The 14,236-nt window shown below is 42.8% G+C and overlaps 1 protein-coding gene across 2 annotated transcripts in view; it reads right to left on the bottom strand.

Moving 5' to 3' along the window:
- The window catches only part of GOLM1 (golgi membrane protein 1), a 58,619-nt gene that overhangs the window by 7,412 nt on the left and 36,971 nt on the right, over positions 1–14,236 (bottom strand). For both annotated transcript variants that reach the window (XM_079926653.1, XM_079926652.1), the window contains exons 6-9: positions 10,540–10,669; positions 5,826–5,985; positions 4,889–5,158; positions 3,184–3,297 (exon numbers count right to left, since the gene is read on the bottom strand). In XM_079926653.1, coding sequence (XP_079782779.1) covers positions 3,184–3,297; positions 4,889–5,158; positions 5,826–5,985; positions 10,540–10,669 — 674 coding nt within the window. The remainder of the gene's footprint in view (positions 1–3,183; positions 3,298–4,888; positions 5,159–5,825; positions 5,986–10,539; positions 10,670–14,236) is intronic.

The raw sequence follows: 14,236 nt of genomic DNA, 5'->3' as shown, positions 1-14,236 counted from the left end.
AAAGAACAGATAAGGCATAGCTGAAGGAAAAATTTTTGAACTGGAAGGTATTCTGAGGAAATAATTCTCAACACAGATCAGAAAGGCAGAAATACAAAATATGAAAAAGAGGGTAAGAGACACAAATAGACTGAGAAGATCTAATATACTTCTAATCTGAATTCAAAAAGGAATCAAAAATGAAAGAAGGGGCTTCCCTGGTGGCGCAGTGGTTGGGAGTCCGCCTGCCGATGCAGGGGACACGGGTTCGTGCCCCAGTCTGGGAAGATCCCACATGCCGTGGAGCGGCTGGGCCCATGAGGCATGGCCACTGAGCCTGCGTGTCCAGAGCCTGTGCTCCGCAATGGGAGAGGCCACGGCAGTGAGAGGCCTGCGTACCGCAAAAAAAAAAAAGAAGGATTATTCAAAGAGATGTTGGCTGGGATTTTCCAGAGGAACTCAACTTGCCACATATGTTTTTTTAAAAAGCTGTTAAGAGTAATGTGGTACACTGCAAATCAAGAGACAAACCAATGGAACAAAAATAGAAAATCCAAAAATTAGGACCAAGTACATATAAAAATTTAGTGTTTGATGACGGTAGCACCTCAAATCACTAACTTTGAGACGGTGAATTAGATGGTGTTGGGCCAATTGGAAACACCTTTGGAAAACGAAAATTGGACCCACACCTTGTGCCATCCACCTGAATACATCTGAAATGATTCAACAGATCTAAATGTAAAATATGAAAGCAGAGGAGGATTCTGGAAAGATGGTAGAAACAGTGGTGTAGTTTTTGAATCTCTCAGAGTCCCTACATAAAGCAACTAAATTTAAAAACTCAAAAACTGGAGAACATTTAGAACAAAACTAGATGACAAGGAGTCCTGCAGACCCCCCAAATACAAGCGGTTAAAAACAAACCACGGACAGCGACCCATAGGATAGGGGCATCGAAAGAAAACAGAGGGAAGCAATGGAGCATCAGATGGACCTGAGAACGACAGAAGCCCTAAGAGCCAACAGGTTTACACCAGAAAGTACCTGGGCCAGTGGGAGAACTGCAGCTGGAAGTGGCAGTGTTTCTGCTACTCCCACAGCAAGTGACCACAGAGTGTCCATGGTAAAGACAAAGGAGCTGGTAGAGGCTCCCTCTGAAACTGGCTCCTTTCTGGGTCCTTCCTAGGTAGAGCCCCTCATAGAGAAAAAGCACTGTGTGGAGTGAAGCAGTGGCTGAGCAGGACAGGGACAAAAGAACCAAAAGGTTCAGATGAAAGTGGGGAACACCCCACTGGCCAAAGAAGATGGGACAATGTGAACTTCAAAAAGGATAATAAGTGCAACTGAGTGAAACCTGTCAGAAAGGTTTAAATCCTCAAGTTTATATTTTTTAAATGGTCACCTTCAGAAGATGAGAGGAAATAATTCCTTACTATGAAAATTGGTAAATTTCACAGTAAATTACCAATGCTTAGGAGAAGCATTTATCCTGCCTATGCCATATGAACAATACCACTGACATCTATTTATAAAATATTCCAATTAACAAATGAAATAGGAACAGCTGAATTAAAATACCACCTAGGTATCAGCTGGTGATCGGCAGGAAATAGGGAGGAAAGAAGAATACACCACACCGAACCATGAATACACAATCAACACTATCCAGATTGTGGGAAATTCCAGGTCAAACAGCTGTGGCTCTTGAACAGACTGTAAACACAAAAAGAGAAAGGAATGGAGGGGGAACCTGGAGACTCAGAGACTTAAAGACATATCAAATTTAAGAAAACGGGCAAGACTAAACTGTGGTGTCCAGGGATGCCCACTTGAGTGATAAACCCATAAAGAAATTCAAGAAAATGCCGAATGGAAAGGTCAGGATAGGCATTTCTGGTACAGGGAGGGAAGGTGCTGGGACAGGACAAGCAACAGAGAAGGAGCCTCAGGAGGACCCCCCAAGTTCTATTTCTTGACCAGGGAGACAGGGGGCAGTTACAACGTGTTTACCTTCTAAAAACTCACTTGTTATGTGTGGTTTTGTGAATCTGTTTTATTTCACAATGGAACCAAAAGAAAAATCTGACCGCATACTGAACAAAAACATGGGTGAATTCCTTTCAAGTCTAGATGAGAAAACTATGACTCACTATCTAGTAAAAGAAAAGACAAAAATTTTTGAAACTTTCACATGGCAAAAAACCATAAGCAAAACCAAGACACACTGCCAGGCAGTATTTGCAACTTAAGTCACAGATAAAGGCCAACCTCCCCAGCATATAAAGAGCTCTTAGAAACAGAAAGAAACACCAAGAGTCTGATGGAAAAACGAATTTCAAAAAAGAAAACCTTATGTCCACAGTGATAACTAAAACAAGGGGGGAAGACAGAGTCAGTGTGTGTGTGTGTGTGTGTGTGTGTGTGTGTGTGTGTGTGTGTGTGCGCGCGCGCGCACGCCTGCTCACATGTGTACACGTCAGGGGTGAGGGGGTCCTTAAAGAACGGCAGTTAATAAATGTGAGGAGTTATTATTTAGACAACGGTTTTCAATGGATGGTAAAGCCACACTATTTCAAAGCATCCCCCTCTAGACAATGTATTACACAGGGAATATGGACCTTTGCAACGGAGAGACCTGGTGGGCACCACCTTAACCAAGGATCAACCTGCCATTCCGTGCCTCCTGGTGGGAAGCCAGAGGAACACAACTGCACCTATAAAATGTTCAACCTGAATCCAGTCACAAGAGGCAGACAGATCTGGAATCTGATCATCCTGCAGCTGTCCTGGACTCCTCAAAAATTCAGAATAACAGTAACACAAAGTGCTACTATAAACAGCTGCCTGGAAGCTCTGTGCGTGCATCAGGGCTTTTCAACTGGTGCTGTGGAGTAACGAAGCAGTGAACTATCATTTTGTTGGGAAGTCCCTAAATGTCACTGAAGACAAATCCTCACTGATTCCTGAGGGCCTGAGCCCCACATCATATATGCAGACTTTCTAACAAGTCTTCGTCGTGGCCTTTTCAACCCTTCACCTCCCTCCACTGCCCCTACACTCGAAGGCTTCTGAAGAAAACAAAGTCTTCTAATGCTGGATTCTTTACACTATTATTGTTGGGATTTGGCGTACAGTCACTGCAAAAGTGAAGGACCACAAAGCAGAAATGAATGAAATGACCCCACCACCACCGTTAATTACCATTTCCGTTTCTGTCATTCCCCGCAAGGGCTGCCTGCTTGTCTGTTTCAGATTCTGCCTCGTTTTCATCCATGTTGTAGTCATCCTCTGCTCCCGGTTTTTGCTGGTTTCTCCCTATAAAATTAGCAGAGTCATAAAACGTAAGCTACATCGTTTTCTCTGTCAATGCCATAGGAGCACCAGAGCCCAGGTACCGGGATGGTCCCAATCCTGGTTTAACAATCAGATCTTTTGGCTTCCTCTCAGGAAATGAGGGGGACGCATGTGCTTGCTTCCAGGGCGAATACCGTGCAGGAGTTCTCTACTTTTGTATGCCCCACTCCAATTCTGAATCTGTACAAAATACGGCCCTAAATAAAGGGCTATATTCCAGGCTGGAAACGGGGTAACTAGCTCACCAAACCAAAATCCCAGTTTTTTAAAGAGACAATCAACTCAAGGTTAAAGGAAGGAACCACTGTTTTCGGAAACTACGGGTTGCTGGTTAATGGCAGCCATCTCCTTAGAATGGTTCACTGCCCCGAGAGAAGGAAATGCAGTGGCTACTGTGAGCCGAAGGATAAAATTTTCACAGAATTAGATCATTCATCACCGCATTCATCCCTGGAGAGAAGAGCAACCAGAACAGAAGATCGGGACAGAATGCATTCAAGAAACGTACTCATAGGGTTTAATGTAAACATTTTATATCTGTATATAGGTAGGTAAATAAAATCTTTTGTTAAAAAAAGTATGCCTGGAAAAGGCAGCTCTAGTTCTATTTCCCTGCACTCACCGCCTGAAGTGGAAACAAAGCCCAGGCTTGCGTGCCCTGTAGCTTTATTCTACTGATCAGACCATTACTGCTGACCTAGGACGAGGTGTGACACACAGCCCCAGCAGTATCTCAGGCCTACTGGTAGCGGTTACACTTGATGACCAGCTACTGAATGGTCTGAAATTTGAGTACCAATCTGATCAGTCACCAGAGTTTCCCTTTTTCTTTTTTCCCCCCAATTCTTTAACTGAAAACTTGTGAGAACACACTCGTCAGAAGCTTGAGTGAAAATTAAGATTTAAATGGAATCAGGGTAACTTCTGCAAATAAGTACATTCCCCAATTTCTGTCACTCGATCAGGCTCAGAACACAGGTGTCTTCCGTCTAAGCACTCCTGGCTTAGCTAGGACTGAAATTTTCCCCATCTTTCAGGGACCAAAATACATCCCAGAATATTCTGCTAATCTTAGTTTCCCACACTTTTCTTTAAGAAAGAGAAAAGTCAACCAAACCAGAAAGGTAGGATTCCCACGTCACTTTTCTGCAAGGCTCAAACGTGCGTGAAACTCCGTCTAGCCAATCCTTCTGTCCCTCCTTCCTCCATCTGCTCGCCAGACACCGCTGGTGATGCCGCATGAGGAAGTGCAGCAACAAAGGTGAGGCGCGGGGTCCACCTGGCAGGAGACCTATGTGTGCTCGATGCTCAGCTCCCATCCCAAGGTCTTCCACCTGGAAAGCCCCCTAGGCTCCCTGTGAATATTATTTCTAAAAGTTCCAAGTGCTGGGAGTGACGGCTCTTCTGTCCTGCCTCCTGCTGGACAGCGCATACAAAACAGACAAAACGAACCACCAAACGGTGACCTGCTGTTTGGGAATCTTCATGGCTGCCCATCCCGCGTCAGGAAGGAGGCTGAGGACGCGGGTGCCGGGTGGACAATCTCACCCACCTTCCTCGTCGGCATCCCGCTCCTCCTCTTGCCCGTCGGGGATGACGAGCTGGTCCCGCTCAGGGCTCTCCATCTCCTGATTCTCCTGGCTTGCCAACAGGGCAGCTGGCACCTGTGGGGTTTGGCCCGGTTCTCCGGGTTCTCCACGGCCTTTTCCGCCCACACGTCTGTCTTCTTCCGCATTCTGCTCTCGCCCCGGCTCCTTCGACAGCCCCAGGCCGTCCCTCTGAAGCTCCTCCTTGCTGACGACCTGAATCTCCTTGGTTCCCTCTGTGCACAGAACATAGTTAGCTGTGACCTCACTAGCAATTAAGACAAAACCAGAAACCCTCGTATCACTCAATTCCCAGAGCCTTCCCAAGGACTGTGGACCGATGGGGCAGGTGGATCATTTCTTTTGTGGCCTCAGCAGACTCCAGGCCTCTCTATGCCCGCAGCTCATCTTCAGAACCACCAGGAAGAGGAAATGTCTTAGAAAAAAAATTCAGACTAAGTGATCTGGCTCACAGAGACACCCTGCAAGTGGAGGAGGCTGCACTGCTGAGGTTACCTGATCGTCCTATTTAAGACGAGTGCTTGGGAGCCAACGACAGCTGCCTAGGACTCAGCCACGTCCCCTTAATCCCACAGTCCCACCACTGTCCTGAATAAAGGCTCTGCCTGGACCTTCCTTTACAGAGCTGCCAAAGAACTAGGCACTTAGTTTACAGTGTGAGACATCAGTAAGGCAGAGAAAAAGCCCGTGGCCCCAAGTCCAGGTGCCAGAGAGACACTCACCTGCCACCTGCAGCCCCATTACCGAGTCCCCACCGGCCGCCAGCAGCACACTCTGCCCTGTGTATCTGTGTGGACTGGAGGGCATGACCCGCTGCTATGCTTTCTATTGGCACGGGACCCTGAAGAGGGCTTAAACGCGTCATTGCCAAGCTTCACTTACCTTTCTCGCCTTGTTTCTTCAAATCCAAAGCCGCCTCAGAACTGGGGACTGGTGTCTGGGGCTCGCTGTTGCTGGGCATGTTCCCTCTTGCTTGTGGCACCTCTGCCTGGGGCAGGCCTGCTTCCTGCGGCCTGGGCTGGGGCTCACTGGGGGCTTGGAGCTGAAACAGGAGCACAGGCAGCCAGGGGCTCCATGACCATAAACCTTCAACAACGCTGAGCAATGCAATGGACCCACTACGTCCTTCTGATGAATATGAACATGGAAACCCTGAGAAATGCCATACTCTACCCCGGTCATGCCCTACCACCCGGCATAAAGCAGAAGATCTGAGGCTGGGTCCACATCTCCCAGAAAAACCTTTTAATAAGGTATTAACAAGTAAGCAGAAGATCAATAAGGCAAGAGAGGACTTGAACAACATGACAAACCACCTGAACAGTCACCTGCAGAGCACCCAACCCAACGAGAGCAAAATACATTCTTCTCCAGGACAGACAGAGGCTAGGCCACAAAACAAACCTCAACAGGTTTTAAGTGTTGAAATCATACAATGTATGGTCTCCAGTCACCACGGAATGAAATTATAAATCAATGACAGGAATGAAATTTTTTGAGAAATTCACAAATATGTGGAAATTAGATAACATACTCCTAAATAACCAATGGGCCAAAGAAATCACAAGGAAAATTAGAAAATACCTTAGAGAAAAATGAAAAACACAACACATCAAACTTCTGGAAGGCAGTTAAAGCAGTACTAAGAGGGACATTTACAGGCCTATCTAAGGAAAAAGATATATCTCAAATTAATAACCTAATCTCTCACCTTAAGATACTTGAAAAAGGAGAGCAAACTGAACCTAAAGCAAGGAAGCACATAATAAAGATTAGATCAGGAATTAATGACTTATGGAAAAGAAAATAAAGAAAATCAATGAAACCAAAAGTTCTTTGAAAGATGAAAGAAATTGACAATGCTTTAGCTAGATGAACTGAGAATAAAAAAAACTCAAATTACTATAATCAAAAATGAAAGAGGATAACACTACCAACCTTACACAAATAAAAAAGTTTTATTATAAGGAAATACTAAGAACAATTGTTTGCCAACAAGTTTGATAACTTAGCTGAAACAGACAAGTTCCTAGGAAGACACACACTACCAAAACGGATTCAAGAAGAAGTAGAAAATCTGAGCAGACTTATAACACAAGAGACTGAAGTAGTAATGTAAAAATCCCCACTCCCCAGAAGCCCAGTTCCAGATGGCTTCACTGGTGGATTCTACCAAACATTTAATTCTAAATCTTCACAAACTCTTCCAAAAAACAGAAGAGGAAAGAATACTTCCCAACTCATTCTATGAGCCCAGTAATTACCCTCATACCAAAGCCAGAGAAAGACATTACAAGAAAACTATAGACCTAATATGAATATAGACCCCCAAATCATCAACAAAGTTCTAGCAAATCAAATCAAGCAACATACAAAAGGATTATACACCATGGCCAAGTAGGATTTCTCCCAGCAATGCAAGGTTAGTTTAACATCTAAAAATCAATTAATGTTAATACCATGTCAATAGCATAAAGGACAAAAACACATGATCATCTCAATGCAGAAAAAACAATGGCAAAATCCAACAGCTCTTCTTGATAAAAACACTCAACAAATTAAGAATAGAGGGGAACTACCTCAACTTGATAATGTGCATCTGTGAAAAATATATAGGCGTACCTTGAAGACATCGCAGGTTTGGTTCCAGACCACTGCAATAAAGTGAATATCGCAATAAAGCAAGTAACGCCAATTTTTTGGTTTCCCAGTGCCTATAAAAGTTATGTTTACACTATACTGTAGTTTATTAAGTATGCAATAGCATTATGTCCAAAAAATGTACTACCTTAATTAAAAAATACTTTATTGCTTAAAAAAGGCCAAAACAGTTACAATAGTAACATCAAAGACCCCTGATCACAGATCACCGTAACAAATGTAATAATGAAAAAGGTTGAAATATTGTGAGAATTACCAAAATGTGACACAGAGACATGAAGTGAGCAAACTGGAAAACATGGAGCCAATATTATTTGCTCAACACCGGGTTACCACAACCCTTCAATTTGTAAAAAAATACAAATATCTGTGAAGCACAATAAAACGAGGTATGCCTGCACAGCTAACATCAGACTTAATGGTGAAAGACTTAATGCTTTCCCTCTGTGATCAAGGACAAGACAAAGATGTCTATCCTCACCACTTCTATTTAACGTTATACTGGAGGTCTAGCCAGGGATATTAAGCAATAAGAAGGAATAAAAGGCATCCAGATTGGAAAGGAAGATGTAAAACTATTTTTAGATGACATAATCTTAATACAGAAAATTCTGAGGAATCAAAAAGATACTATTCAAACTAATAAACAAGTTCAGCAAGGTTGAAAGATACAAGATCAATATAAAAAATGAATTGTATTTCTACACACTAGCAATAAGCAGTTCGAAAATGAAATTAAGAAAACAATTCCATTTATAACAGCATCAAAAAATACTTAGAAATAAACTGTACAAAAGAAGTGCAAGACTTCTGAAAATTAAAAAATATTATTCAAAAAGACTTTTAAAGGACTTAAGTGGAAAGACGTCCCACATTCACACAACAGAAGACTGGATGTTGTTAAGATGGCAACGTTTCCCAAACTGACGTACAGACAATGTAATCTCTGTCAAAATCCCACCTGGCTTTGTTGAGGACATTGACAAGCGGATCCAAAAATCCATACAGAAAGTCAACCAGTGCAGAATAGCCAAAACAATCTTGAAAAAGAAGAACAAAGTTGGAGCAGTTAAAGCTGCTGATTTCAAAGCTTACTACAAAGATACAGTAATCAAGACTGTGTAGTATGGACATAAGGACAGAAAAAGAGATCAACAGAACAGAACCGAGAGTCTAAAAATAAACCCTCATATTTACAGTAAACTGATTTTTTGACAAGGATGCCAAGGCAACTCGGTGGGGAAAAGAATAGTGTTTGTTTTTTTTTCAACAAATGGTGTTGAGACAACTGGATATCCACATACAAAATAATAAAGTTGGACCATTAGCTCACACCATATACAAAAATTAAATTAACTCAAAATGAATCACAGGACTAAATGTAAGAACTAAATACTAACGAGTATAAAAGTCTCAGAAGAAAATACAGGAATAAATCTTCAGGATGCTGGATTAGGCAAAGCGGTTTTAGACATGATACCAACAGAACAAGCAACAAAAGAAAGCAACAAAAGAAAAAATAAACTAGACATAATGAAAATTAAAAACATTTTTGTGCTTCAATGAACACAAGAAAGTGAAAAGACAACTCAAAGAATGGGAAAAAATATGTGCAAATCATATAACTAATATCTTTATATGAATATATAAAGAACTCTTACAACTAAATAATAAAAATAACTCAATTTCAAAATGGACAAAGGATACAAACAGACATTTCTCCAAAGAGGATATACCAACAGCCAATACAGCACATGAAAAGATGCTCAAAATCATCAGTTATTAGGGAAATGCAAATCAAAACCACAATGAGATACCAATGCACACCTACTAGGATGGTTATGGTGAAAAAGACGGATAATAACAAGAGTTGGCAAGGATGTAAAGAAACTGGTACCCTCATAAACTGCTGGTAGGTATGTAAAGAGTACGATCACTTTCAGAAACAGTATGGCAGTTTCTCAATACATTAAGGAGAGTTGAGTTACCATACGACCCAGCAATGCTACTCCTAGGTATACAGTATAACTAAGAGAAATGAAAGCTTACATTCACACAAAAATGTGTGCATGAATGTTCACAGCAGCATTATTCACAGTAGCCAAAAAGTGAAATAACCCCAATGCCCATCAACTGACCAATGAATAAACAAAATGTGGTATAGTCATACAACGGAATATTATTCAGCCATAAAAAGGAAGTACTCATACGTGCTACAACATGGAGGAATCCTGAAAGCATTATGCTATGTGAAAACCAGTATGATTCCATTGATATGAAATATCCAGATAAGGCAAATCTGCAGAGAAAATAGATCAGAGGTTGTCTCAGGCTCCAGAGACTGGGGGTAAAAGGGGAGTGAGCTAATGGGTATGGGATTTCTTTTGGGGTAACGAAAATGTTCTGAAATTGACTGTGATGATGACTGCGCAACTTTGTGAATACACTGAAACCCACTGAATTATAAATACTATATAGGTGAACTATATGGTAGGTGAACTATATCTCAATAAAAGTGCTGTATTTAAAACAAACCAAGATCCCCAGAAGGCTGTGAGCAGCATTTTCATGGGCTGTGCTTTCACGAGCAGCCTGATAGCACGCGCTCTGATCAGCTCCATCACTGACCGGGTTCTGTGACCTTGGGACAGTTTCTAACTGCCTCCATGGGCCTCAGAGCCCTCCAAACAAGAAAACAACAACAACAACTCCCAGGGTGGCTGTGAGCTTTAAATGAAGCAATCGCCTTACGGCCCGGAGCACGGGGACCAGGTCTGGAGGCCAGCATGCTCCGCCAGAGACCCTGCGTCCCGGGACCAGGCTGTCGTGTGTCAGGGAACTAGAGCGAGTCAGAGAGCACATGAAGGAAGGAAATGCCTGAAGAGAGGGTAGGAAGACCTTTGGGAGATCCTCGGCAGAAAAAAGCCAGGATTACCTGCTGGCTTTGGTCCTTTTGTTCACTCAGGTCTCTGGAAGCTACAGCCTCATTTCCCTTTTTGGTGACTTCTTCTATTCGCTCTTCACACTGCTCCTTCACCTCTTTCATCTGATTGATGCACTGGTTCCTGTGAAGGTGAAAGCAAGCAAATGAAAGGACAGCTATTTAGAGATGCGTCTATATAGCAAGTCCGTCCCTGCTCTGACAGTGGAATCCACTTCCCCATGAGACACAGCTCACCTCTTTCCTGCTTCCCGCACTTTATCTGAAGAGGACACAGGCAGGGCAACAAATGTGTTTTCAGTTATTAAATGACAAGAAAACTGGAGTTAACTGAAAGTTACAAAAAAATATGTCACACTGTTGTAAAATAAGTGAACTTCACTGGTGAGAAAAATCAAATTTTTAAAATATAATCTGTGGCATAATAAAAAAAAAAAAATGTGGTCTTTGTCCCCAAGTATTGCACAGAGCTCCTAAAACACTTGGAATTTCCTGAGTAACAGGAGTGTCTTCTGTTATACATAATGGGCCCCTGCAGACCACACCTGAGTTTATGCTAATGAGTTGACTTACTGGGAGGAGCCAACATAGCTTTAGGATGGGGGCTGGCGGCCAGGGGAACCAACCATATGATTAGAGGGCTGGAACTTACAGCCCCATTTTTCAGGAAGCAGGGAGAGACTAGAGATTGAGTTCAAACACGTGGCCAGCCACTCAATCAGTCACGCTAATAAAGCCTCAGATAAACATCCTGGACTATGAGACTTGGCGAGCTTCCTGTTTGGTGAACGTATCTGTGAACCAGAAAGGTGGCACCCCACCTCCCACAGAAGTTCCTGCCTGCCCCCAACCTCCACCCCAGACCTTGCCTTACGAGTCTCTACCATTTAGCTATTCCTGAGTTGTATGCTTTATAATAAAACTGTAATTGTAAGTTTAGGACTTTCCTGAGTTCTAGAGAATTACTGCTTCTGAGGGGGGTGGGAAAGGCCTGAATTTGTAGCTACCCAGGCAGAAAGAACAGTTGGTCTGGGGCCACCGAGAACTTCTGACTAGCGTCCAGAGCAGGGGCAGTCTTGTGGGACTGAGCCCCATAACGTGGGGTTTGTGCTACCTCTGGGTAGTGTCCAATCTGAATTGGACTTCTACTCCGGGAAGATGGGGTAGATGTATTTTTCACTCTTCCTCCACTAAGCACAACTAGAACTCTGGACATTACATTTTAAACAAACAGGGACTTCCCTGGTGGTCCACTGGTTAAGACTCCGCACTTCCAATGCAATGCAGGGGGTGCAGGATCAATCCCTGGTCTGGGATTTAAGATCCCACATGCCGTATGGTGCAGCAAAAAAAAAAAAAAAAAAGAGGAAGTAGGTGGGGTAGGTGACTAACATTGTCTGCCATGAGAATTAAACATTTAAAACAATAAATAAATAAAACAAACATAAGAAGACTCTGAAAGATGGAGAGATGAAGGCAGACTGGCTAGGGACCTTAGGATCTAGAACAACATAGTGGTGTCACTGGAGATTACATGGGAAGCCTGCATTTCCATCCCCATCTGACACTAATGAGGTCCCCCTCCCTCTCCCCAGGTGGTGGCGTCAGAGGATGTCAATGAAGAGCCAGGGCTTTCACCACCACTGCCCAGAGGTTTCAATCAAAGATCATTCATCATATGAAGAACCAGGAAGATCTTAAATTGAACAAAAAGAGACAATCAACAGACACCAAATCAACGTGACAGAGAAGTTAAGATGATCTGACAAAGACTTTAAAGCAGCCACCAGAAAAATGTTTCAATGGGTAATTAAAACATGCTTGACAGAAATGAAAAACTAAGTCTCAGCAAAGAAAGGGAAGATATAAAGAAGAACCAAATGGAAATTTAATGCAATAACCAACATTTTTAAACTCAGAGAAGGAAAGAATCAACGAACTGGAAGGCAGAACAATAGACATTACCCAATCTAAACACAGAGAGAAAACAGACGGGGGAAAGAGAGAGGACACAGCTTCATGGACCTGTGTGACTATTCCAAAAGACCTAACATTCACATCATCAGAATCTGTGAAAGAGAAGATTTTCCCAGCAAGGTCCACGTAACTAGTCACTTTCACGCCCATCCTCAAGATACTACTCGTACTCACTCCCACCGTGACCGTATGATACTATCTGCCTTGCCCAGATCACTCTGGGCTCCCCAGGTTCTCTTTTCCTAACATCTCCTAATCTCCTTTCTCTGCTCTTTATTGTTTAGGACTCAATCTAAATGGCCTTTCCTGAGAAGTCTTTTTTGGGGGTAACAGATGAGCATTGATGAAAATGATCTAGTTTAAGAAACAACAATATTTAAAGGCACTTTCAAAAAGTATATAAGTTAGCATCAGGTTTGGCTAGGTGAAAGAAAAAGGCCAAAAAATAGCAGTTTATTTTTCCTCACATAAAAGAAATCCAGGGTTAGTATGGCAGCTCTGAGTCATCAAAAATTCAGGCTTCTCTTGCTGTTTCAATATCCTAACATTGGTTTCTATCCCCATGATTACCTCATGACCCAGGATAGCTGCGAGTGGTCCAGCCATCTTGTGTGAAGCCCAGGCAGCAGGAAGGAGGGAGGAGAAAAGGTAAAGGAAAGGGATGTGCAGTGGACTGTCCTTATTCTCAGAAGCGTTCCTGTAAGTCCCACCCCATGATTTCCTTTCCCCACTGGCCAGAACTTAAGTCACTTGGCCATACCTAACTGCAAGGAATTTGCCCAATAGTTTTGCTGGGCAAAAAGATGAATGGATTTGGATAAGCATTGACCGGTCTTTGCCACAGGCAGTTTCAAAATGTTTTGAGTCACAGTGACTTCCCTGGTCCAGTGGTAAAGAATCCACCTTCCAATGCAGGGGACGCAGGTTCGATCCCTGGTCAGGGAACTAAGATCCCACATGCCATAGGGCAACTAAGCCCACGCGCCTCAACAAGAGAGCCCATGTGCCCTGGAGCCTGCGCGCCACAACTAGAGAGAGAAAATCCACATGCCACAACTAGAGAGAAGCCTGCGCACCACAACAAAGAGCCCACGCTGCAATGAAAGATCCCCCATGCCTCAACGAAGATCCCACATGCTGCAACTAAGAACCAACGCAGCCAAAAAAGTAAAAGAAAATAAATTTAAAAAACTGTTCTGAGTCACAAAACATTGATAAAATAATTGAACAGCGTCCCACGTTGAGAACATAACCAATTACATACTATTATGTTAACGTAAACGGATTAGAGTTGGGGACAGCAGTACAAATTCATGTTTGGTTTAATTTAGATACAGATGAATACATATAGAAATATTTATCAGTATCTATATATAACACGAGTTAGTATACACACACATATATCTCTTGCTCTGTCATCTGAGAGAGCCTAGCAGCAATGACACCCTAGTAGTAACAAACACACCTAGTATCCAGATCTTGGTTTCTAATACCATTCTCCAATAAAAAGAACAAGGGCTCCTTGGAGAAATGGTTGATTGGTTGATTCTAGGACTGGGACGGGAAATACATGAAAATGAGTCTGGAGCATCTTTTGGTGCCAGAGTATAAAAAAGTAATTTTAAAAGCGGCGGGGGACCAAACCCACAATATCAGGGATATGTCAACTGGATAAAGGAATCAACTGAAAGAGTTCCCAATGGCAAAAGCTGGA

This window comes from Stenella coeruleoalba, assembly GCF_951394435.1.
Source record: "Stenella coeruleoalba genome assembly, chromosome: 7".
Classification (NCBI taxonomy): Eukaryota; Metazoa; Chordata; class Mammalia; order Artiodactyla; family Delphinidae; genus Stenella; species Stenella coeruleoalba.
Note: the sequence above shows the minus strand (reverse complement) of the source record. Positions and strands in the feature narration are given on the sequence as shown.